At 38.8% G+C, this 26,854-nt stretch overlaps 2 protein-coding genes across 7 annotated transcripts in view; one reads left to right on the forward strand and one right to left on the reverse strand.

Moving 5' to 3' along the window:
• The window catches only part of LOC103541334 (T-cell surface glycoprotein CD1a-like), a 546,159-nt gene that overhangs the window by 500,013 nt on the left and 19,292 nt on the right, over positions 1-26,854 (reverse strand). The gene's annotated exons all lie outside the window — the stretch shown is intronic.
• Positions 273-26,854, forward strand: part of LOC103559228 (Fc receptor-like protein 3) — a 32,167-nt gene continuing 5,585 nt past the window's right edge. The window contains exons 1-12 of one of the 6 annotated variants that reach the window (XM_070608472.1): positions 427-560; positions 1,297-1,317; positions 2,402-2,644; positions 3,105-3,365; positions 3,613-3,897; positions 4,722-5,009; positions 5,330-5,608; positions 20,662-20,940; positions 21,307-21,426; positions 25,624-25,651; positions 26,343-26,426; positions 26,541-26,659. In XM_070608472.1, coding sequence (XP_070464573.1) covers positions 530-560; positions 1,297-1,317; positions 2,402-2,644; positions 3,105-3,365; positions 3,613-3,897; positions 4,722-5,009; positions 5,330-5,608; positions 20,662-20,940; positions 21,307-21,426; positions 25,624-25,651; positions 26,343-26,426; positions 26,541-26,659 — 2,038 coding nt within the window. In that variant the 5' untranslated portion in view covers positions 427-529. Of the gene's footprint in view, positions 561-1,296; positions 1,318-2,401; positions 2,645-3,104; positions 3,366-3,612; positions 3,898-4,721; positions 5,010-5,329; positions 5,609-20,661; positions 20,941-21,306; positions 21,427-25,623; positions 25,652-26,342; positions 26,427-26,540; positions 26,660-26,854 lie in introns of all 6 variants that reach the window. The other 5 variants (XM_070608474.1, XM_070608473.1, XM_070608475.1 and 2 more) reach the window with 5 other exon arrangements.

A 26,854-nucleotide genomic window follows, 5' to 3' on the forward strand; every position in this document is an offset into this window, starting at 1 on the left:
AGCAGCTTCATGCCAGCTTATATAAATGGCAAAAAGGGTTTTGCATCTGCTTTGACATTTTGTATGACTCATGTTGTAAAACATAGTAAGACATCACACTCATCAAGTGTCTCTATATTAGGAGCCTCATGTGGAAGCAAAAACCTCATGTGGAATTTACAGTTATAAAGGCATTTTCCATTTGAAAAATAAAGAAAAAGTTATTTGAATACTAGCAAATCCACTGCTTGTCATTTTCAGAGAACCTAGGGACAACCTTGGAGATTTCTCCTGAGAGACTTGAACTGTTGGAAGATGACCACCACCTAAAAATGCAGAGCTGCCAGTGTTGAAATACAAACAGCATTTAGGAAGGCAGCCATGTGAATATTTTTAGAACCCAAAGCAAGATAAGATTCTTTACTTCCCCTTTTATAATTCTTGCAGAACTCATCTAAGTACCGCCCTCCTGTCCTCCTGTGTGGATGCAAGTTAAACCTGGCCTTTGGTGAGACAGACTTTCCCTGCCCTCAGCAAGGGCCAGGTCCCCATGCTTCTGTGGCTGCTGCTACTCATCCTGGGTGAGTGGATTGCTCAGACTGGGACAGGGGTCTTAGTTTCTAATGTCAGCCAGGGGAAAAACCAAGGCGCTTCCGTCTCCTCTTGCACTTAGGGTTCAGAGACAGACAGCAGGAGAATGAAAATGAGCAGAGCAGTGTTCCCAAGAAAACCAAAGTCTCTGAATACAACTAGCAGAGCAAGTCAAGAATGTTACCCTGGGTTTCTCACCCATTTCTTTTCCATCTCATAGGAAGCTTGGATTTTTCTTTCTGCCAAACTGCAGCTCTAAATCCCTCAGATAAAAAATTACTTCCAAAACTTAGGCAATTGAGAGAAGACTTACTGAGAAACATAACTCCTTCCCTGAGATTTTAAGTCATTATTTAACCAGAGATTGAAAAAGTGAGGAACAACACCAAAGAAATGAGGGGGAGGATAAGTCACTTCTCTAAGCCCTTTTCTGCCTCTGCACTGCTAGTTCAGGCTAGAGAGGAGAGGAAGGGAATGAAGTATGCAACAGCAAAGAGGTGAGCTGGAGTTGTGGATACAGTCATTCATGTTTATAAAATAAATTATAGGCTAATTTTTGTTTATCTGTAGGGATGGGTTCTGTAGAATTGGGACAAAGAAATGAGGAAGAAAAAATGAAGAAGTGGTTGTGGCTGGGTTGATGGAAAATTTCTCAGAGAGTATGTAACTGAAAATGTTTGAAAAACATTGCTCTATGCTAATCTTTAAATCTTGGTTCCCTCACAGCTCCTGGAAGAGAACAATCAGGTCAGTTTTCCCTTCTCTATATTCCTCCTGGTCTCCGAGCATTGGTCCTCTTGGCCAGCACAACCTGCCTCCATAAATGAAGGATTCAGGGCTGTGCCAACGTTGGTGGTGTTGCTACTCTGAGGTCATGCTTGTTGCTATAGTGGGTGAGCAGACTCTCCCCTGATTTCTCCAGTTCTTTCCCTATTATCAGGATGCTTCAGTGTAGAGAGGAAGGAAGCATTTGCAGAGGGAAGAGCAGAAGCAGGAGGCTCATGTTGGGAGAGCCTCAGATCTGATCTCCTCTATTCCCTAAGACCCTTCCCTCTGTATGTCCAAACTAGTGCCACTAACAAAGGACATAGAAATAGTTCCCATCCACAGAGGAAATGCTACAGCCAAATCTTTATATATCTCCAAAAGGAGCTCATGTCACTCTCGTGCTTCCACTTCTGGTCCCATTAGTCAGTTGCAATTCTATGCAGAAGTATGATTTGTGTATATGATTTCTCAAGCAGCCCATGCCCCTTCACTCAAATTCTTTCTATCCTTCAATTATTGACTGTGTCCAACTTAGATGGAGAATAGAAAAAAGTTGCCTTCCCCATAGAATCTCAAATTAAGCAAGGTTTAATAATAATGGAAAGCTAGAAAAAACTTTGTTCATTAAATATTATCACCAAGTAGGAAGTGGTTTTTTAAAGTCTAGGACTTGCCTCTGAGGTATACACATCTCAGGCTCACATTTACCTTGGTAAGAATATACAGGTCAAGCTCATTTCAGGATCAGCCCACCTTGAGACGCCCTTATAGTGTTTGCCCAGCTACAAGTCACATCTCCTGAGCTTTTCTGAGCCCACACCAGGGACCTGGTGTGAGCTATCCCTTATGACACCCACCAGCTCACCTTAAGGCCATACAAATAATGCAGAAGAACAGATTCTGCCCCAGGCATTTCCCAAGGTTGTTTCTGTTCCATTTCTTACCCAGGTCCTAATAGGAATTAGTTTAGGGAAACTCCCAGCTGCAGGCCAGGCCTTCTCCTGTTCTCTTACCCACTCCCCATTCACCTTCACATGCCTTCATCTTTCTATTTCCTGTTCAGGATTAGCTCCAAAAGCTTTTCTTCTCCTTACTCCTCCATGGTCCACACACTTCAAAGGACAGAAAGTGACTCTCAAATGCAGGGATTCCCGTTATCCAGCCTGGGGAGATGTATCCTGGTATTATAATAAGAATTTGATGAGAGAAGAATCTGGAGAGATTCAAATAAAAAAGTCTGGATATTACAAATGCAAGACCCAAGTATCTTCCTTCAGTGATCCCGTACATGTGGAATTTTTGTCTGGTAAGGAAAGAAAGGAAGAGTTTCTGAAATAAAACCACTCATCAGCATGTCTGAGGGCTGGGTTAATGCAGAGAGTCCATGAAGCGTGAGATATTGGAAGTATTGACCACAGAAAATAATGAAATAGGGCAGCAGTGGATGCTGCATTGTCTGTCTCCTCCATCCAGAGAAGTGTCAGTTACCTATAACTCACAAGGCAAAGAGGGACCCACGTCTGAATAAAGGTATGGTAGAAAATTTCTATTTTAACAATATTTATGGGATTTTTTTGAGGACATTTCCTGGGATTAGTTCACTGTCCTAGGACAATGGAGAGTCAGGGATTGGAACCACATGGAAATGTTGATGGAAGATATTTGCAAGCATGTACAGGACTGTAGCTCTTTCATCGTGAGCAGAAATGAGAGCTTGAAGAAAGAAGCAACAAGGGTAAATTGGTGTGTTCCTCTACTCTTTGCAGACTGGCTGATCCTCCAGGCTTCCCACCCTGTATTTGAAGGAGACAAGGTACTTCTGAGATGTCTGGGGAAGGAAGAAGGGATTCCTAGTGAAAAGATTTACTACAAAGATGGAAAAAAACTTGGTAGTACTTATAGTACAGAGGCCATCATACTAAATTCAGTTTCCCTGGAAAATAGCAAATATCATTGTACTGTGTCTAGGAAGGATTTCTGGAGTTCATGGAAAGAAACTTCAAAACCTCTAAGGATCCAAGTTCAAGGTAATGGCTACACTTCTGTGGGTAATAGGGCTCAGGAGGGAAACAGTGCGTGTGGATTGAGGGAGGGTACTCATCAGTAGGGATTTCATGAAAAGCCTCTTTTGAGCCAGCCTTGGGAGGACGATGAGAAGTGGTTCCATCTGCATGGGTCCCTATCTCCTGATGGCTGGTGCTGACAACAAAGGTGTGTCTTTCCAGGCACGCTGGGCCTCACTGCCCTGAGAATTATATTTGTTCTTCTCTCTAGAGTTGTTTCCGCCTCCTGTGCTGACAGCCAGCCCCTCCCAGCCCATAGAGGGGAGCCCAGTGGCCCTGAAATGTGAGACCTGGCTTCCTCCACAGAAGTCAGACACTCAGCTTCAATTCTGTTTCTTCAGAGAAGACCAGGCCCTGGGGTCAGGCTGGAGCAGCTCCTCAGAGCTCCAGATCTCTGCCATATGGAGTGAAGACTCAAGTTCTTACTGGTGCCAGGCAAAGACAGTGACTCACAGTGTCATAAAAAGAAGCTTGAAATCCCAGATACTTGTGCAGAGTAAGTGTCTGTAGGGCTGCTCTTTCAGAGTCAGAGGTGGGGAGAGGAGAAGAGAACAGTGACATCTGCTCACTGGGATAATGAACATAAGGGAGAGGAGATTCCTGCTATTCTGATATCCTTCTCTGTTTAGGTTCTACAATGGCCTAATCTTCCTAGAGCAGTTTCTTCCATCTAAGTCATGTAATAGCAGTTATTGATCAATTACTGGGTGCCGAATGCTGTGGGGGCTACAGAGACGTACAAGATCTGTTGTATTCTCTCACGCGTAAACAGATAACTAAAAGCACAGATGACCACATGCTGTATTTAGAGGTCTCTTTGTGGCTTCCATTTGTTGATCTAAACTTACTCCAAAATAATCAGAAAAGAGGAACATAAACACAAACTGGAATAGTCAAAGAAGAATGTGGGAAGATAGAGGTGAGAATGGAGAAGAGTCTTGAAAGAGAAGAGAGGGGTTTGATTCTGAGTAAAATCAGATCAGGATAGAAGTAGCATTACCATTGCTCTCTCTTATTTTGTGGCCCATTGGTGCATCAAAGTTTCCTTAGAGACAAATGTCCATAAAATATGACAGCAGTCAACATTAGGTTTAAGATTAAGGGCCTGATGCCCACATTACTCAAGAATGGGAATTGTCTGTGAGAGGAGAGGAGCTGCTCCCATTGTAATAATATACTCAATTAATTCCTTAATTCCTACTTTGGACCCCTGCCCATTGAACCTGCTGCTATTGGCTTAATCATGGCAGGACCAGCCTTCTCCTTGACCTTGAAGTCTCTGCCATCAAGACCCTCATGTGTCATCTTGTGTCCTCCCAGGAGTCCCTGTGTCTGATGTGAATCTAGAAATCCAGCCCTCTGGGGGGCAGCTGATTGAAGGAGAAAATCTGGTCCTTATCTGCTCAGTAGCCAAGGGGACAGGGACTATCACATTCTCCTGGCACAGAGAGGGCACAATAAGAATTTTGGGAAGAAAGACCCAGCGTTCCCTGTCAGCAGAGCTCCGGATACCCACTGTGAAGGAGAGTGATGCTGGGAGATACTACTGTGCAGCTGACAATATTCATGGCCCCATCCTCAGTAAACTGACTATGGTCACATTGAGAAGTAAGTTCCCAATTTCTTTTACTTAGCCTTGGTTTGCGAGCCAGGGTTTAGGTTCTCTGTAAGCTGTGAGGATCTTGTGGAGGAGGCAAAGGAACAGAGCTGTGAAGATTTAAAAGTTAACCAAGGAATGGCAAAGACGGCAAAATAAGTTGAGGATACCTTACTTCTTGTGGAGAGGATTGAGTAGTGATGAAAACAAAATTATCCAGGATTACTCCTCATGACTCAAGGGATCTATCTATTTTTAGCCTCCTCAAGTGGAGTTATGAACGTGTCACAGCTTCAGAGTCCTTCTCTGACTGCTTTTTTTTCTCTCTCAGTTCCAATGTCTCGCCCTGTCCTCACCATCAGGGCTCCCAAGGCCCAGGCTGTGGTAGGGGATGTGGTGGAGCTTCGTTGTGAGGCCTGGAGAGGCTCTCCTCCAATCTTGTACCAGTTTTATCATGAAGATGCCACCCTGGGAAGGAGCTCAGCCCCTTCTGGAGGAGGAGCATCCTTCAACCTCTCTCTGACTGCAGAACATTCTGGAAATTACTCCTGTGAGGCTGACAATGGCCTGGGAGCCCAGCATAGTGACAGAGTGACTCTCAACGTCACAGGTAAGTAGGATATGTCCATAGCAGTTGCATCCAAGAAAAGAATATGTCTTCTCACAAACAAAGCTCATTTGGGCTATTTTCTAGTGTGATGTCCCAGCAGACTCCCCACTTTTTCTGCCTCCACCTGAAGGTTCTGGGATTCTTCCCTCTGGCTATACATTCAGTAACTTAGACAATTTCTTTATTTCCACTTTCATTGTCATCAACAGCCATATATTCCTAACAGTCTTTCTAGTAGAGGCAAAAAGACTTTCCAAAATACCAGATATATGATGGTTCAGCAATTTCTGATGAAGGAACAGCCTATAGAAAGCTTTATTTCTAAATTCCTTTGGACAAAAGCAAATGACCAGATCATTCCTTGACAAAGTTTTCTGCCCATGCTCCCATCCAATATAAATTCCTACTTGGCTCTCTGGATCACTAGACAAAGTGTCTCTCCTTGTGGACACCCACAGCTATCAGAGCAGCAGAGCATGGCCTTCAGACTGACGACCTGTCTGGCCTTCTCACTTTCTCCACTTTCTCCACATGCCTCTGACTCTTTGAATGTTAGGATATCATTGAATATGATGTTCTCGGTATCTCCAAACAAAATTTTTCTTCACCAGAGCTATCAAGGCATCTTTATTTCCCACTTCCAGTACATGTTGGCAATTAGTGATACGCCCATCCATTTGGGAGAGACCCATGGTCCATGCCATGATCATTCCAAAGTACCTGGCATTTAGAAGGTGAGGAGAAGCACAGGGACTTAGGAAGAGTTGGCAGGATTAAGAGATGTGATGGTGACTCCCAGTGCCTCAAACCCTTACATTCTCTGGATTTTGCCATGGCTTCTTGTTCTCCAGCTATTCCAAACTATTGTAATACTTATGATATCTAGGTTAATAATGACTCTTCCTATGGGCCAACTTTGGGTTATGATTTAAGGAAGATTAGAACCTGGGAGAGCCAGATAGTGTGCTGATACTGGGATTCCAGTCTTGAACAAGAAAGTATCTATTTATGTGACCATCAACAAGTCTCCCTACTAATCTTGTCTTCGATTTTCCCACTGATAAAGTAATTGAGTCACGTAAGTCATGGAGTCACACACATTTCTGATCTTACACTGCTGTCAGTTAAAAGTGTTGAAAATGTATGATAAATATTTTTTATTAGTTATATACATATTCTACTGTATTAACTTAATATACACACTATTAAACACAGAAATATAAATTAAATAAGGATGAAATAAACAGTATTTTAAAATATTCTTGGAATCTTTGACTAAAATAGTAATTGAATATGATTTTTTTCATTTTGAAAATCTTGGTTTACTCTTTGTAGTACAGTTATTTGAAGCCTGGTTATAAGTTTGGCTTATTCCAATTGATTTCAGTGGCTACTATTGAACAAAAGGTGTCTTGCCAAGATATCCAGATCCAAGTGGAAACAAAGCATCTGTGATACCCATTTTTCAATCCAATATACTAATTACGCAAAGATTTTCCTTTAAATTTGGCTAGTAAATTTCCATTTTTATTGATGTCGTTAAGTTATTTTTGCAAAGTACCTGGGAAGTGTTACATATTTCAATTTATCACAGATTAGTTCAAGCTTTGAAAGATGTATAAACTGGTTACAACATGCTGTTTAACTACATTTTTAAATGTATAGATATAAATTTTTGAAGTGACATATTGACATTTTCTGATAATAAAACCAGATAGAAGTGTAACTATGTTTAAACAACCATTTACAAAATATTATCTCTATCACATGAGTTTATTTATGAAGCATTAATAATGAGTACTGTTAAGTCTTCTTTTTAGTGCTGGACTAAATATTATACTATTGGGTCACTGATCACCAAAATACATAAATAAATAAAAACACCAAAAATAGAGATCTCATCAAGATGGCGCTGTGAAAAGACGTTGAACTCGCCTCCTCCTACGAATACAACCAGGTTACAACAATTTGGGAAGAATCACCCTGGATTGAAAACTGAAAACTAGATAAAAAGAACCCCCACGACAAGGGACAGTCCTGATGAAAGCAGAAGAGGCAGTAACTCTGGCTGGAGAGGAAAAAAGCCACCTTTGGGAGCAGCGGAGCTTCTCAGCTGGCCAGGCAGGAGCCACCCTAAGGTACGAGCCCTCCCTGGAGGAGTGAGGTCCAGAGCGGGGGCAATACTGCTATAACCATCCTTTGGACTCAGCCCAACTGAGATGAGGGTCTTACTGTCTGGCTTTGCTGGCTATTAACTGCAGTGAGGACGCCCCCAGAAAAGCTATTGGCCGAAAGCCAAAAAGATCTGCGTCTTAAAGGGCCCACGCACAAACTCACTCATTGCAGCAACCTAAAATCACCAGAGAGAAGGCTGACTGTCCTTTGGTGAAACAAGACTCACCTGGTGGGCTCTGGGGGCATCTTGGTGAGAGGAGGGTCCTCTCCGGAGACTGAGACATTGGTGGGGGCCATTGTTCTGAGCTGGTCCAGGCGTGCTGATACGGACACCGGTGGGGGCCATTGAGGTGCATCTGTTGGGCTGTTAGCCCAGGGGTCTGCCACACCCACTAGAGCACAGATTTAATCCAGTTCAGCCAGGGCAGGCAACCCGCCCTAGGGACTGACCCCACCTAACAGCAAGCCCTCAGGCTACTTTTCAGCCTGCATTGACTGAGTGCCTTGATCCTCTACAGGCAGGCAAGGGTGTCTGCCTCTGTGGGGCAAGGCTTGTGTGAGGACCAGGTGAACTGTGGGGGGCATTGGGGCAGAGGTGGGGGCCTCTGCAGTGTGGCATTGGGGTACGCTCCAGGGGGTTGAGAGTACGCACAGACCAGGACTGTGTTGACAGTGTATGTGGTCCAGTGGGGGGTGAGGCTTATCAGTGGCAGAAGACTTATGCTTCACAAATAGCCATAAAAAGGATCAGACCCACCTTCCAAAGCCTGAAACAACTGAGTGCCTCCATGCCAAGGGCTAGCCCCACTCAGCTGCACTCCTAAGAGAACTGACAACAGCCTTGTTGGCCTCAGGCCTATTACAACTGTATGCCCCTGAGCCTAGCAACCAGCTACACTGGGTATCAACCCAATTAAGAGGACAGTTGCAATAAGAGTGTGCTGATAGACTTTGTAGCCAACAGTGCTGAGGCCCCTCCAAACAAGATTTACAAACAGCTGGCCAGGGAAGGAAAGATCAGACTCCCTGGGTACCTGCAGTGGGAGCAACCCTGCCACAGCAGAAGAACACAAGTAGCCCACAAAGGGGTCACTCCTGGTTCTTATGGTCCGGTGACGAGAGGGAAGCACTCTGCTGGGCCTCATAAGGCATCTTATACATAAGGCCACTTCTCCAAGATCAGGAGACATAGCCGACTCACCTAGTACAAAGAAAATAGCACAGAGAAAGAGGCATAATGAGGAGGCAAAGGAATACTCTCCAAGCAAGGGAACAGTACAAAACCTCAGAAAAAGAACTAAGTGAAACAGAAACTAGCGACCTCCTGGACAAAGAATTCAAACAAAATATAATGAGGATGCTCACAGATATGTGGAGAAGAATGGATGAACACAGTGAGCACATCAGCAAAGAACTGGAAGATATAAAATAAAATCAATCAGAAGTGAAGAATACAATACTCGAAATGAGAAATTCACTAGAGGGACTCAATAGCAGAGTAGAGGAAGCAGAAGAACAGATCAGCGAGCTAGACGAAAGACTAGAGGAAATCACCCAAGCAGAACAGAAAAGAGAAAAAAGAATTAGACAGAATGAGAACAGTGTAAGGGAACTCTGGGACAATAACAAGCATGCTAGCATTCGGATTATAGGGGTCCCAGAAGGAGAAGAGAGAGACAAAGGGGCAGAAAATTTATTTGTCAAAATAATAGAGGAAAATTTTCCTAACCTGAGGAAGGAAACAGACATCCAAGTTCAGGAAGCACAGAGAGCTCCAAACAAGAGAAGCCCAAAGAGGCCCACACCAAGACATATTATAATCAAAATGTCTAAAATTAAAGACAAAGAGAGAATCCTAAAAGCAGCAAGAGAAAGGTCACAAGTGACATATAAAGGGAAGCCCATCAGGCTGTCAGCGGACTTCTCAGTCGAGACCCTACAGGCGGGAAGAGAATGGCATGACATATTTAAAGTTCTAACAGGAAAAAACCTACAACCAAGAATACTCTATCCATCAAGGCTCTCATTTAGAATAGAAGGAGAGATAAAGAGCTTCCCAGACAAGCAAAAATTAAAGGAGTTTACCACCAAGAAACCAGTTCCACAAGAAATGCTGAAGGGTCCTATTTAAGTGGGAAAGCAATGACCACAAATAGAGATAAAAGAGAAAAAATTATCAAAAAAACCCAAAACAACAACAACAAGAAAAGGCAGGCAATAAAATCACTTGTAAGGTGAAAGTATAGTAAAGGCAGCAGATCAACTACCTGTGAAGATAATATGAAGGTTAAAAGACAAATGTACTAAAATCACCTATTTCAATGATAAGAGGGTAATGGATAGACACACACTAAACAAAAGACTATATATGATGTGAAAAACATATAATGTAGGAGGAGGGGAGTGAAAAAGTAGAGCTTTTAGAAAGAGGTCAAGCTAAAGAGTCTATCTACTCAATATAGACTGTTATATGCATAGTATATTAAATAGGATCCTCATGGTAACCACAAACCAGAAACCTACAACAAGCAGGAAAAAAAGTAAGACAAAAGAAGTCAAATATATTACTGAAGACAGCCATCAAACCACAAGGGAAGAGAGCAAGAGAAAAAGCAAGGAACTGAGAACTACTAAAACAGCCCAAAAAAAGAAAAAGTGACAAAATGGCAATGAATACATATTTATCAATAGCTACTTTAAATGTCAATGAACTAAATGCTCCAATCAAATGCCATAGGGTGGCCAACTGGATAAAAAAACAAGATCCATGTATATGCTGCATACAAGAGACACACTTCAGACCTACAGACACTCACAAACTGAAAGTGAAAGGATGGAAAAAGATATGCCATGCAAATGGCAAAGAAAAGAAAGTAGGGGTAGCAATACTTATATCAGACAAAATAGACTTTAAATCAAAAACTATAATAAGAGACAAAGACGGGCACTACATAATGATAAAGGGAACAATCCAACAAAAAAATATAGCACCTGTAAATATCTACGCACCCAACATGGGAGCACCTAAATATATAAAGCAATTATTAACAGACATAAGAGGAGAAATAGACAGTAACACAATAGTAGGGGACTTTAACACTCCACTTACACCAATGGATAGATCGTCCAAACAGAAGATCAATAAGGAAACACTCTCCTTAAAGGACACATTAGACCAGATGGACTTAGTAGATATATACAGAACATTCCATCCAAAAACCACAGAATACACATTCTTTTCAAATGCCCATGGAACATTCTCCAGGATAGATCATGTATTAAGCCACAAAACAAGTCTCAATAAATTTAAGAAGATCTAAATAATACCATGCATATTTTCTGACCACAAAGGTATGAAACTGGAAATCAACTACAGAAAGAAAACCAGAAAAGCCACAAAAATGTGGAGATTAAACAAAATGCTACTGAACAACGATTGGGTCAATGAAGAAGTCAAAGAAGAAATAAAAAAATTCCTGGAGACAAATGAAAATGAAAACACGACTTGCCAAAATCTGTGGGATCCAGCAAAAGCAGTTCTACGAGGGAAGTTTATAGCAATTCAGGCCTACCTCGACAAAGAAGAAAAATCCCAAATAGACAATCTAAAAGCACACCTAAAGGTACTGGAAAAAGAACAACAAACAAAGCCCAAAATCAGCAGAAGGAAGGAAATAATAAAAATCAGAGCAGAAATAAACAAAATAGAGACTAAAAAAACAATAGAAAAAATTATTGAAACCAAGAGCTGGTTCTTTGAAAAGATAAACAAAATTGACAAACCCTTAGCCAGACTCACCACGAAAAAAAGAGAGAAGCCTCAAATAAATAAAATCAGAAATGAAAGAGGAGAGATTACAACGGACACCTCAGAAATACAAAAGGTAATAAGAGAATACTATGTAAAGCTATACGCCAACAAATTGGACAATCTAGAAGAAATGGATAAATTCTTAGAAACATACAACCTTCCAAAACTGGACCAAGAAGATGTAGAAAATTTGAATAGACCAATTGCCAGTAAGGAGATCGAAACAGCAATCAAAAACCTCCCAAAAAAATAAAAGTCCAGGACCAGATGGCTTCATTCGTGAATTCTACCAAACATTCAAAGAAGACTTACTACCTATCCTTCTCAAACTCTTCCAAACAATTGAAGAGGAGAGGAGGCTTCCTAACTCCTTCTACGAAGCAAACGTTATCCTGATATCAAAACCAGACAAGGACAACACACACACAGAAAAATTACAGGCCAATATCACTGATGAACATCGATACAAAACTTCTCAACAAAATACTAGCAAATCAAATACAACAATACGTTAAAAAGATCATACATCATGATCGAGTGGGTTTCATTCTGGTGATGCGGGATGGTTCAACATCTGCAAATCTATCAACATGACACACCACATTAACAACATGAAGAATGAAAAGCACATGATCATCTCAAAAGATGCAGAGAAAGTATTTGACAAGATACAGCATCTATTTCTGTTAAAAACTCTAAATAAAATGGGTATAGAAGGAAAATACCTCAACATAATAAAGGCCATATATGACAAACCCGCAGCAAATATCATTCTGAATGGAGAAAAACTGAAAGCTATCCCTCTAAGAACAGGAACCAGACAAGGATGCCCACTGTCACCACTCTTATTTAACATAGTATTGGAAGTCCTAGCCAGAGCAATCAGGCAAGAAAAAGAAATAAAAGGGATCCACATAGGAAAAGAAGAAGTGAAACTGTCACTCTTTGCAGACGACATGATTTTATATCTAGAAAACCCTAAAGAGTCCGCTAAAAAACTTTTAGAAATAAAGGAATACGGTAAAGTTGTGGGATGCAAAATCAACATACAAAAATCGGTTGCGTTTCTATACACTAACAACGAAGTACCAGAAAGAGAAATTAAGAATACAATCCCATTTACAATTGCAACAAAAAGAATAAAATACCTAGGAATCAACTTAACCAAAGAGGTGAAAGATCTGTGCACCGAAAACTATAAAACATTGTTGAAAGAAATGGAAGAAGACACAAAGAAATGGAAAAATATTCTGTGCTCTTGGATTGGAAGAATTAGCGTTGTTAAAATGTCCATACTTCCTAAAGCAATCTATAGATTCAACGTAATCCCTATCATAGTTCCAACAACATTTTTTATAGAAATAGAACAAAGAATCCTAAAATTTGTATGGAACAACAAAAGACCCTGAATAGCCAAAGGATTCCTGAGCAAAAAGAACAAAGCTGGAGGTATCACACTCCCCAATTTCAAATTATACTACAATGCCATAGTAACCAAAACAGCATGGTACTGGCACAAAAACAGACACACAGATCAAGGGAACAAAATTGAGAGCCCAGAAGTAAAGGCACATATTTATGGACAGCTAATATTCGACAAGGGAGCCAAGAGCATACGATGGAGAAAGGAGAGTCTCTTCAGTAAATGGTGTTGGGAAAACTGGACAGCCACATGCAAAAGAATGAAAGTAGACCATTCCCTTACACCATGCACAAAAATCAACTCAAAATGGATTAAAGACTTGAATGTAAGACCCGAAACCATGAGACTTCTAGAAAAAAACACAGGCAGTACGCTCTATGACATTGGTCTGAGCAGCATATTTTCAAGTCCCATGTCTGACTGGGCAAGGGAAACAAAAGAAAAAATGAACAAACGGGACTACATCAAAAGCTTCTGCACAGCAAAGGAAACCATCAACAAAACGAAAAGACAACCTAACAATTGGGAGAAGATATTTGCAAACCACATATCAGATAAGGGGTTAATATCCAAAATATACAAAGAACTCATACAGCTCAACAACAAAAAAACCAACAATCTAATTAGAAAATGGGCAAAAGATCTGAACAGAGATTTCTCCAAAGAAGAAATACAGATGGCCAACAGGCCTATGAAAAGATGCTCAACATCACTAGCTATCAGGGAAATGCAAATCAAAACTACAATGAGGTATCACCTCACTCCGGTCAGAATGGCTATAATTAACAAGACAGGAAACAACAAATGTTGGAGAGGGTGTGGAGAGAAGGGAACCCTTGTTCACTGCAGGTGGCAGTGCAAACTGGTGCAGCCACTATGGAAAGCAGTATGGAGTATCCTCAGAAAATTAAGGATAGATCTACCATATGATCCAGCTATTCCACTGCTGGGTATTTATCCAAAGAGCTTGAAAACACGAAGGCATAAAGGTACTTGCACCCCTATGTTCATTGCGGCATTATATACAATAGCCAAGACTTGGAAGCAACCTAGGCGCCCATCAAGGGACGAATGGATAAAGAAGAGTGGTATTTATACACGATGGACTACTACTACTCAGCCATAAGAAATGACGAAATCCAGCCACTTGTGACAACATGGATGGACCTTGAGGGTACTATGCTGAGTGAAATAAGTCAGAGGGGGAAAGTCAAATACCATATGATCTCACTCATAAGCAGAAGATAAAAACGAGAAAAAAAAAACAATGCATAGCATTGGAGATTGGACAGGTGGTTACCATTGGGTAAGGGGGAAGGGGGGCAGGCAAAAGGGGTGATTAGGGTCACATGTGAGGGGATGCACTATAATTAGTGTTTGGGTGGTGAACATGATGTAATGTATAAAGAATTCGAAATATGATATACATCCGAAAAAAAAATTTAATAAAAGGCTAACAATTGGAAAAAAAATCCACCAAAAGTAAAATAATGATCTTCCATCTTAGCAAAACGCATGGGTAGTCTTTATATTTACCTCCTCTTTTAGAACTGTGCCACCAAATAATTGAAAAAACTCCTAGGTGGTACAAAAAGATACTGTGATTATAACCCAATTTCATTACAAAGCATTTTAAAGACTTTAATTATTTAAGTTGAAATAATATGTAAAAATACTCAAGTAGATGACTTGGAGGGCAATATGTTCCCATATGCTGAAAATGAACAAACAATTGAAGGTTCTCTGTCAACTCCTCCATGTGGTGGGAACCCCACTGCCTTCACAAGAACTCCCTTACAGATCTCAACACAGGCTATGACACATGGCTCGAATAAGAGTGCCAATGTGACTATTAGTAAAGCTGAATTTCTTTCTTACTTTTTTTTTCATTATTAAGTTGAGAACTTTAATCTTTTCACTTAAAGGAAACACTTTGTGGCTTCTCTTTGGCATATCCAAATTACCAGCATCACTGCTCTTGTACTTTGAGGCCATTATTAAGCAAAATAAGGATTACGTCAACACAAGCACTGCAATACTGTGACAGTAGATCTGATAACCAAGATGGCTACTAAGTGACAAATGGGCAGGTAATGTATACAACATGGACACACTGGACAAAGGGATGATTCACGTCCCAGGCAGGTTGGAGCAGGATGGTGTTCCTCTAAGACCAGGAACAAGGCAAGGATACACACTTTTCCACTTCTATTCAGGATAATATTGGAATTTCTAGACAGAGCATTAGACAAGAAAAGGAAATAAAAAGTACTCAAATTGGAAAAGAAGAATTTAAAATTACTCTGTTCACCAATGACAAGATTTTATATGTAGTAACCCCTAAAGATTACACACACACCCCCAAAAAATCTGTTAGAGCTAATAAAAGAATTCATCAAAGTAGCAGGATACAAAGTCAACACACAAACATCAACTGCATTCTGTGCACTAATGATGAATAATACGAAAAGGAAATTATGAAAACATTTTCATTTAAAACGAAATCAAAAAGAATAAAATACTTAGGAACTAACTTAACCAAGGAGAGGAATGACTTGGACAATAAAAATTACAAAACATTGCTGAAAGAAATTCAGAAGACATAAAGTAAAGGGAAACACGTCGCATGTTCTTGGATTAGAAGACTTAATATTCTTAAGATGTCAATACTACCCAAAGCAACCTACAGATTCAGTGCAATATCTATAAAAATTCCAATGATGCTTTTTGCAGAAATAGAAAAATCCATTCTAAAGTTCATATGGAATCTCAAGGGACCTCACATAGCCAAAACAATTTTGAAAAAGAATGGACCTTGGAGCACCACAATTCCTGATCTCAGAATTTACTACAAATCTGCAGTAATCAAAACGGTGTGGCACTGGCATAAGGACAGACATATAGACTAATGGAATAGAACAGGAAGCCCAGAAATAAATAAGAAGCCCATCACATTTATGGTAAAGTGATTTTTGACAAGGATGTCAAGACCATTCAATAGGTAAAGGACAGTACTTTCAACAGATGTTGCTGGGAAAACTCAATATCCATATGCAAAAGAATGAAATCAGACCCTTATCTAACATCATACACAACAATAACTTAAAATGGACCACAGGCTTAAATTTAAGACCTAAAACTATAAAACTCTTAGCGTAAAATATAGGGCAATTTCATGACATTGGATTTAGCCTTTTGTTTTGATAGACACCAAAGACACAGGCAAAAAAAGAAAAAAATAGACAAATTAGACTTCATGAAAATTTTTAAAAATTTGTGCATCAAAGGACAATATCAACAGGATGATAAGGCAATCCACAGAATGGGAGAAAATATTTACAGATCATATATAATGATAATGGATTAATATCCAGAATATAGAGAGAAGTTATAAAACTCTACAACAATAAAACAAACAACCCAATTAAAAAACAGGTAAAGGAGTTGAATAGACATTTCTCCAAAGAAGATAAATAAGTGGCCAATAAACATGTGAAAAGATGCTCAACATCACATGATTATTAAGGAAAGGCAAATCAAAACTACAATGAAATACAACCTCATACCCATTAGGATGGCAACTATAAAAAAAAAAAAAAACGGGTCTGGCAGGTGGCATAGCGGTTAAGTTTGCACGTTCTGCTTTGGCAGCCTGGGGTTTCCTGGGTTCGGATCCCAGTGTGGACATGGCACTGCTTGGCAAGCCATGCTGTGGTAGGCGTCCCACATAGAAAGCAGAGGAAGATGGGCATGGATGTTAGCTCAGGGCCAGCCTTCCTCAGCAAAAAGAGGAGGATTGGTGGCAGATGTTTGCTCAGGCCTAATCTTCCTCAAAAACAACAACAAAACAAAACAAAAAAAACAGGAAAATAACAAGTGTTGACAAGGATGTGGAGAAATTGGAACCCTTCTGTACTGTCGGTGGGAATGTAAAATGGAGCAACCATTATGGAGAACAGTATGGAGTTTTCTCAAAATTTGAAAATAGAACTACCATATGATCCAGAAATTCCATTCTTAGGTTTGCACCCTCAAAAATTGAAAGTGGGTTCTCAAAGAGATATTTGTCCACCCATGTACATAGCAGCATCTTTCATAATAGCTAAAACATTGAAGCAACGCAAGTATCCATTGATAGCAATATGGATAAGCAAAATGTAGCATATACATACAACGGGATATTATTCAGACTTAAAAAGAAAGAAAACTCTGATATTTACTACAACGTGGATGAATCTTGAGGCCATTATGCCAAGTGAAAGAAACTAGCCACAGAAGACAAATACCAAGTGATTCCACTTATATAAGATATTTAGAGTAGTCAAAATCATACAGACAGAAAGTAGAATGGTGACTACCATTGGCTAAGGAGTGGGAAAATGGGGAGCTAATGTTTAATGGGTGTAGAGTTTTGGTCTTACAAGATGAAAAGTTATGGAGATGGATAATGGTTACGGTTGCACAACATTATGAATGTATTTAATACCACTGAACTTTGCACTTAAAGATGACTATGGTGGTACATTTTTTTCCAAGTAATTTTATTGAGATTATAATGGTTTATAATATTGTGTAATTTCGGGTGTGCATTATTGTTTATCAATTCCTGAATACACTTCATCGTGCACACCCACAGTAGTCTAATTTTTACCCATCACCATACATGCATGCCTGTTTGTCCATTTTGACCAACCCCCAGCCCCCTTCCCCTCTGGTAGCCACTAATCTGTTCTCTTTATCCATGTACTTGTTATCTTCCACATATGAGTGAAATCATGCAGTATTTGTCTTTCTCTACCTGGCTTATTTTCTTAACATCATAACTTCAAGGTCCATCCATGTTGTTGCAAATGGGATTATTTTGTCTTTTTCATGGATGAGTAATATTCCATTGTATATATATACCACATCTTCTTTATCCTTTCATCTGTAGAAGGACACTTGGATTGCCTCCACCTCTTGAATATTGTGAATAATGCTGAAGGGAACATAGGGATGCATAAATCTCTTTGGATCATTGATTTCAAGTTCTATGGATAAATACCCAGTAGTGAGACAACTGGATTGCATGATATTTCTATTTTTAATTTTTTGAGAAATCTCCATGTTTCCCATAGTGGCTACACCAGTTTGCTTTCCCACCAACAGTGTATGAGGGTTCCTTTTACTCCACATCCTCGCCAACATTTGTTTTTTGTCTTTGTAATTATAGCCATTCTGACTGGTATAAGGTGATACCTCATTGTAGTTTTGATTAGCATTTCCCTGATAATTAGTGATGTTAAACATCGTTTCATGTGTCTCTTAGCCATCTGTGTATTTTCCTTGGAAAAATATCTGGTCATATTCTCTGCCCATTTTTTGATCAGGTTGATTCTTTTTCCCTTGTTGAGTGCATGAGTTCTTTACATATTTTGGAGATCAACCCCTTGTCTGATAAATGATTTGCAAATATTTTCTCCCGGTTGGTGGATTGTCTTTCTGTTTTGCTCATGGTTTCCTTTGCCGTGCAGAAGTTCTTTAGTCTGATGTAGTCCCATTTATTTATTTTTTATATTGTTTCCCCTAGCTGTGTAGAAATGGTATTCAAAAATATGCTGCAAAACCCCATGTCAAACAGTGTGCTGCCTGCACTTTCTTCTAGGAATTTTATGGCTTTGGGTCTTACATTCAAGTCTTTAATCCATTTTGAGTTAAATTTTTGTGTATGGTGTAAGATAATGGTCTACTTTCATTCTTTTGCATGTGGCTGTCCAGTTTTTGCAACACCATTTATTGAAGACACTTCCCTTTTTCCATTGTATGATCTTGGCTCCTCTGTCAAAGATTAACTTTCTATAGATGTGCAGTTTATTTCTGGGCTTTCAGTTCTGATCCATTGATCTGTTTCTCTGTTTGTGTGCCCATTCCATGCTGTTTTGATTACTATAGCTTTGTAGTATGTTTTGAACTCAGGGATTGTGATGCCTCCAGCTTTGTTCTTTTTTCTCTGGATTACTTTGGATATATGGTGTCTTTTGTTTTTCCATATAAATTTTAGGATTTTTTTGTTCTATTTTTGTGAAGAATGTCATTGGGATTCTGATTGGGATTGCATGGAATCTGTAGATTGCTTTTGGTAGTATGAACATTTTAACTATGTTTATTCTTCCAACCCGTAAGCATGGAATATCTTTCTATTAGTTTATGTCTTCAGTTGCTTTCAATAATGTGTTATAGTTTTCAGTGTACAGGTCTTTCATCCCTTTGGTTAAGTTTATTCCTAGGTATTTTATTGTTTTTCTTGTGATTGTAAATGGGTTTATATTCTTGATTTCTCTTTCTGCTTTTTCATTGTTAGTGTATAGAAATACAACTGATTTTTTTAAACTTTCAGATGTACATCATAATATATTTCAAATTCTGTGTAGACTACATCATGTTCACTACCCAAAGACTAATTATAATCCATCACCACAGATGTGTGCTTAATCATCCCTTTCGCCCTCATCCCTCCCTCCTTCCTCTCTGTAAACATCAATCCAATCTCTGTTGCCATGTGTTTGTTTGTCATTGTTTTCATCTGCAACTTATGAATGAGATCATATGGTATTTGATTTTTTCCCTCTGACTTCTTTCACTTAGCATCATTTCCTCAAGGTCTATCCATGTTGTCAGAAATGGCTGGATTTCATCCTTTGTTATGGCTGAGTAGTATTCCATTGTGTATATATACCACATCTTCTTTATCCATTCATCCCTGATGGGCACATAGTTTGCTTCAAAGTCTTGACTATTGTGAATAATGCTGCGATGAACATAAAGGTGCCACAATTGATTTTTTAAAATTGATTTTGTACTGCGCAACTTTGCTGAAGTTGTTGATTGATTCTAATAGTTTTCTGATGGATTCTTTAGAGTTTTCTATATAGAGAATCATGTCATCTGCAACCAGTGAGAGTTTCATTTCTTCCTTTCCAATTTGGATTCCTTTTATTTCTTTTTCTTGCCTAATTGCTCTAGTCAAGAATTCCAGTATTATGTTGAATAGAAGCGGCACGAATGTGCACCCTTATCTTGTTCCTGTTCTCAAAAGGATGGCTTTCAGTTTTTCTCCATTAAGTATGGCATTGGCTGTGGATTTGTCATGTATGGCCTTTATTATGTTGAGGCACTTTCCTTCTATACCCATTTTATTAAGAGTTTTTTTTTTTTATCATAAGTGGATGTTGGATCTTGTCAAAAGATTTCTCTGCATCTATTGAGATGATCATGTGATTCTTATTCCTTATTATGTTAATGTGATATATCACATTGATTGATTTGTGGAGGTTGAACCGTCCTTTCATCCCTGGAATAAATCCCAATTGATCATGATGTATGATCCTTTTAATGTATTGCTGTATTCAGTTTGCCAATATTTTGTTGAGGATTTTTGCATCTATGTTCATCAGCGATATTGGTCTGTAATTTTCTGAGGTTAAAAACTTTTAAAACATCAAAATTATAGAGCTAATAAAGGGCAGAGACAGGATTTGAACTCAGGTTTTCCTGAAACCCAAGTCCATGTTCCTAATAATAAATAATGCTGGATATTTCCTTTATTAAGTTATCTTGTATATACAGTTAATTAAAACTTCCAGTGAACTATGTTTTGTCCCTCAGTTCCAGTGTCTCGTCCTGTCCTCACTCTCAACCCTGCTGGCACCCAGCCTGTGGTGGGAGATGTGTTGGAGCTTCGCTGTGAGGCCCAAAGAGGCTCTCCCCCGATCCTGTACTGGTTTTATCATGACAATGCCACCCTGGGGAAAATCTTGGCCCCCTTTGGAGGAGGAACATCCTTCAACCTTTCTCTGACGGCACAGCCTTCTGGGAACTACTCCTGTGCGGCCGACAATGGTCTAGGGATCCAATGCAGTGAGGTGGTAATGCTCAACTTCACAGGTGGGTTGGCGGTACCTGGGCTATAGGTTACAGTTATGTCAATAAAATATTTCTCCAACAGATTGTACAAATTCTGCCAATGTCAAAGAGTTTTGCAACATGATACCAAGGCTTGGGGCTTCTGGAGATTGGTACTGATTTCATGGAGGAGAAGAAAAGGGAATAAATTTTCATCTTAGATGCTGCCAATCACCCTCTATGTGTCATTATTTTGAAATTTACAAATTATACCAGAGATAATTCAAGTGGAGAAATCAGAAACTGGCAAAAATCTTTCCTGATAGATCTCTAGCTCCCACCCACATAGTCTTTGCCTAGATCAAAAATATTTTCTACTGGAACTCAAATATAGGTTTTTCCACTTAGTGCCTTCCAGGAGCAAAATAATCCTTATCACTGTGGGAGTCATCTCGGGGCTGCTAAGTATCCTTGGCCTTACTGCTACTGCTGCTCTGGTGTGCAAGTTCAAGACCCAAAGGAAATCAAGTGGGTATCTACTTCTTACCCTTGGATATTGTGACTTATGCCATTGCTATAATAATTTGGACTTGTGTGGTGCATCTGATAAAGGTCAATTTTTCCCTTCAAGTAATAGACTCTCAGTTCTACTCACTGCCACTCTATAGGTAACAGTGGCAAAAATCATAAATTTCTCAATGAAATTGTTATTCCATATGTTTAATTTGAGATTTAAATCAGATAGCAAGAGTTTGACTTCCAATTATAAATTACAAAGTTAAGTGTTTACCATTCTACCCACAGTCCAAAGCTTACTGAGAACAAAAAGAATGAAAAATCAAGTCCTTTCTTTGTAAAAACAACAAAAAGACAATGGCCATGAGTATAAACCATGGACTTTGAGATGTATTCAAATACCTGTCAAATATAGTGAAATTTGGATAAAATTAACAAAGAATGCTGAGAATTAAATTAAAGTTTAACTTCTGATCATTTATTGATAGTATATAGAAATAAAATTTGTTATTGTAGTGTCGTTTACTCTGAAATGTTCTTTGATGTTAATGTATTAATGTAATTAGTGTTAGCATGGTATTTCTTTATTCATCTTTTTACTTTTAACCTATTTGTGCCCCTATATTTAGTGCATTGTTTACAGAGAGTGTAAGTTAATTCTTGTTTTTTTATCCAAGATGACAGTCTCTACCTTTTAACTAAGGCGTTTAGATCATTTCCTAATGTGATTATTGACAGGCTCAGATTTAAGTCTATTATTTTGCTATTTGTTTCCTATTTGTCCCAACTGTTCTTTGGTTTCTTTTTTCCCCACCTTCTTTTGGATCAATGGAGTATTTTTTGATGCCATTCTATTTCCTTTGTTGGCTTATTAGTTATATAGTTCTTTGTTTTGTAATTTTAGTGGTTGTTTTAGAGTTTATAGTATACATCCCTAATGTCACAGTCTGTGTTCAAGTGATAGTATTCACTTCACATATAGTATATTACTATAGTGTGCTCCATTTCTCCTCTCCCAGCTACATTGTTATTATTTTTGCAATCAATTATCTCTTAAAGAGACTTAAATATAATTTTAAAATCTTATATATTTACTCAAGTGGTTACCACTTCCAAAGTCCTTTATTCTTTTTTGTATATCCATATTTTCATTTGATATCATTTTCTTTCTGCCCAAAATATTTCTTTTAACATTTCTTGTAGTATGGGTCTGCTGGTGATGAATGACTTCAGCTCCTGTATGTCTGTAAAAGTCTTTATTTTGCATTCATTTGTGAAAGATATTTTTGCTGGCATTGAATTCTAGGTTGAAAATATCTTTTCTTTCAGTATTTTAAAGATGTTGCTCTGTTGTCTTTTTGTGTGCATTGTTTCTGACAGGAAATCTTCTATCATTCTTATCTTTGTTCTTCTGTGGCTACTTCTTTTTATTTCCAAATTGTTTTCCATGGATCAGGAATCTTTGAATGAACTGTTTTATTTAGCACTCTGAGTGCTTGCAAGGTCTCAATACTTTATATTTTGGAATTACTAACCTTTTACTTTCTTTTTGTCTATGTGGTGTAACATGGCAACTCCTTTTCTGTCAGGCTAAATGCTTCTTTCTGTTCTCTCTTTCTCAGGGCTCATACTGAAAACCAAGAAAATAAGCAAATGAAACATTTGGATCTCAGTTTAATGAAAAAGCTTACATATTTTTTCTTAATCATGCTGGTCAAGCATTGTCTTCTTACACCTCTTTTCATGTCAATCAATGAGTTTCCATCCTGTTTCTTTGTATGAAAAATGGCATTGACATTTTGTGATTGATATTTTAAAGCTACTTAGTATTGTATTAAATAACATTACATATAAAATTATGTGTATATATAATTTTCAAAAACATGTGAAGAGAATGAGAACGCTAACTCCAACAGTACTCATAAAATCTGTCATTTATTTAGAGTCTATTATATGCAATTTTATAACTTGTCTAATTCTCCCAATTGTTCAATAAGTACATTTCAGTTCAATTCTACCAAAATTATTATCAACAAATTACAGATGAAAAAATGGAGATTTAGGGAAGTTAAGTAACCTTTCACATATCTATTACGAATCAGAATTAGGGCTTAACTTGAGTATTCCTAACCCTTGAGTTAGTATTCTCTTCATTACACCTTGACGACTTGTAGAAGGCTGGTCACACTTCCTACTCTCAAAGTTACTTTTCTATCTCATTGCCTATCCAGGATATCATTTATTAATCAGTAGCATACTAGAAGTGCAGACATTAGAACACCAATGTTAAAGTTGATAATGTTCAAAAAAACGATTGCTCAGTCAACACAACACCAAACAACACCAGGGAAGGAAAGATTGCCAATCATCACTTTATGTGATCCGTGAGGGTGTGAGCTCTGGAGGTTTTGTCCTCAGATCTAGGAGAAATGTTGTTGTAAATATCAAATTCAACTAAGGAATTCTGAGAGTCCACCAATCAGAGGTTCGCTGCCATTCTCATCTCAAAATCTTGCCTACTGTATTTCCCTCATAGTAAAGTCTTCCTTCTCATTATTGACCAGACGCTCAGGGAAGAGTTCAGGACTTCCAAATTTTCCTAAAAATGAAGAGTTTGATTCCTCAAGCCTGAACATATTCTACAAGTTACCTAAGGGAATGATAAACTTATTCACTCTGTAATTAATTGCATTGATTACAATTCCAGTAATGACAAATATCAAGAATTTGGCAAGTAAATTAAATTCTCCAGACCCTAGTCTCTTTAGCTATGTAATGGTCATAATAATAGCGTCTATCTTTTAGGTGCCATGAGACGATCTATGTAAACTGCTTAGCACAGTGCCTGGACTATATATCTTCAGTGAATATTAGCTTGTACTATAAATAGCTATGTTCTGGGTCTGTTTTCTCTTTTACGAATGAAGAGATAGACTGAGTCTAAGAAGCTTCCTGAGACTTAGCTAACCTGCCCACAAGGGAGGATATTGGTTGCTGATTTATGTGGATTGCAATTGTTCTGAGGAGAGAGGTACAAGCCAGATTCATGATCATATACCTCTAGCTTAACTCAGGACACCTGGTTCCTAAAGACAGGATTTGTAGAATCAATCAGTCATTTTGCATGGGAGGTAAGGATGAGTATGTTTACTGTGGGCAATAACTTGTGTTCTCTATGCCTGGTGAAACAGATATAGAGCCACAGATAAATAGGTAAAAGACAGGGATGGGAAACTTGGAGGACACGTGTACTGAGTCAGGCCAGAAAGATCTCAATATTTCAGTGGTGAAGGAAAACTGCCATATTTTCAAGGCTGGTGGATAAATCTTACAGATTAGATTTACATGTAATCATCTTTTGTAAAACTGTCAATTTGTCATTCTTTTATTCCTCAATGTACATGCTTTAATTTGTTCAGTTGTTTTACAAATTGATATTGAATATTTTCAGCATTTTAGGTATGGGAATGCAAAATAATTAAGACAAGGTTTGCGGCCTCATGTTACACACTGATTCATTAAGGAGAGAGTTAGAGACAAATATAGAAATAAATAATTATAGTACAATATAGTAATTTAATATTTCAGGGTTCTGTGTGCAAGGACATAGGTCAGTTAATCCAGCCTATTGGTATCAGGGAAAACTCTTGAGGAGGAAAGGTAAATTGGAATTGGCCAGATGAAAGAGAAGGAAAGAAGAAGTGTGGAGAAAACATTATGTACCCAGTGTTGGAATGGATGTGTAAGGGTCACTGATAAAGAGAGGTCTTAGATTATTATGGTAGTCCTAATGATTCATGCTTGTTTAAGAATTCTGTATCAGTTTTAACCCCTCTCAAGGCCTCAGTCTCCTTGTCTCTCCTCATAGGGCTACAGTCAGGATAGAGAAGTGGGAGTGAGGGAAGCATTTGACCCAGAGGGAAACATTTAATTGTCTCTCTTCTGCTATTTGGTCACTACTACTTACAGATCATGCTGATATTACTGATTGAATAATGATTCAGAATAAGTGTGATTCTGTGCAAATGTCTTTCAAGACCCCACCTTCCTTATTTAAAACATGACATGGGGAATGGAGTTGGATGTTCTCTCAGATTCGTCGTAGCTGAGATCTAGAATGAATCTGACTTCTAGGAAGGGATATTCTAACATAGAGCATGTTATGCACACAGCTCACTTACCATCAATGTTCCTTTGTGTGTTTTTCAGGAGGACTTTCTACCACTGGAACACCTGGGTGAGGTCTCTGCTTCTTGTGCTGCCAACATCTTCAGGATTTATTTATACCCATAAGATAGGAACATGGAATATGTACATTAAAAATTTTTGACTGAACTTCCTATTAACATTTTCAAATTCTTGGGAAATCCAAAAATGTGATTAAGAAGATGACTTTCAATCACATTTGTGAATAATACTAATTTATACTTAATTATACACAGAATTCATGTTATTTGCTTTCCGTGTTAATTTATCTACTTCTTTATATGTGCTGCAGTAGAGAATTGACCATTGACATCTTAATTACACCATCTCTCTTAGAACTACAATTCATTCATTGCCTTATTGCTCATTCCTCCACTCACACACTCATTCAGGAAATGATTCCCGAATGCCGGCAATGTTCAATTCACAATATTAACTGCAGAAGGAAATCACATTGAGAAAAAAACCACAGCACTTTTCATGAAGTGCCTTCATGGTATCTTACAGGAAGGGTAGATTATTGTAATATGGACAGAAAATTGAAAGGGGCCTTTTACAAAAGACAAAAGTCAAATTCTGTGGGAATGCAGAAGTCTTTGTGTATCAATGTTGAAGCATTTACATTTTTGAGAATAATAAAAAATTAGGCAAATACAAGTTTTACTCTATCAAAGTGACATTGAGACTGTGTAGCTTTAGCCCTCTAACCTTGCCTTAGACAGCCTTCTCTGTAATGCTGCCCTGGCCTTCATCTTGTGCCACATCCCTTCTGACACTCTCTTGAAAAACTCACGCAGACTCTTAGAGTAAGCAACCATGATATTTTTACTATGCTGGGCTCTTCCTGGGTATTGATTTCCCTGAGACTCTGTATAATCTACAAATACTTTTCTCCCTTGTCTCTCCCCACCCTGTCACAGTTACAGTCCCAATGAGTGTCAGGAACCTTCTTTGTCCAAGCCTTTCAGCACAGACACCCAAGAACCCACTCACTCTGAGCTACCAGCCCTAATGGAGCTGCAGCCAGTGTACAGCAATGGTGAGGACTTCCTAAGGCCCAGAGGGCTCCAGGGAAGAGCCAGGGAGGGAGGAGAGTGAGCAACAGTATAGAGCTCAGTCACATTAAATTTATAATGGCATTCCTATCACTCTGTTGGGAATAGAACTTGGTGGCTGGGAGGAAGGGTCTAGAGTGTGGGCTCTTGACTACAGCCAGCTATGATTTATTCTCTCA

Source organism: Equus przewalskii, unplaced genomic scaffold, assembly GCF_037783145.1.
Source record: "Equus przewalskii isolate Varuska unplaced genomic scaffold, EquPr2 ChrUn-7, whole genome shotgun sequence".
Taxonomy (NCBI): domain Eukaryota; kingdom Metazoa; phylum Chordata; class Mammalia; order Perissodactyla; family Equidae; genus Equus; species Equus przewalskii.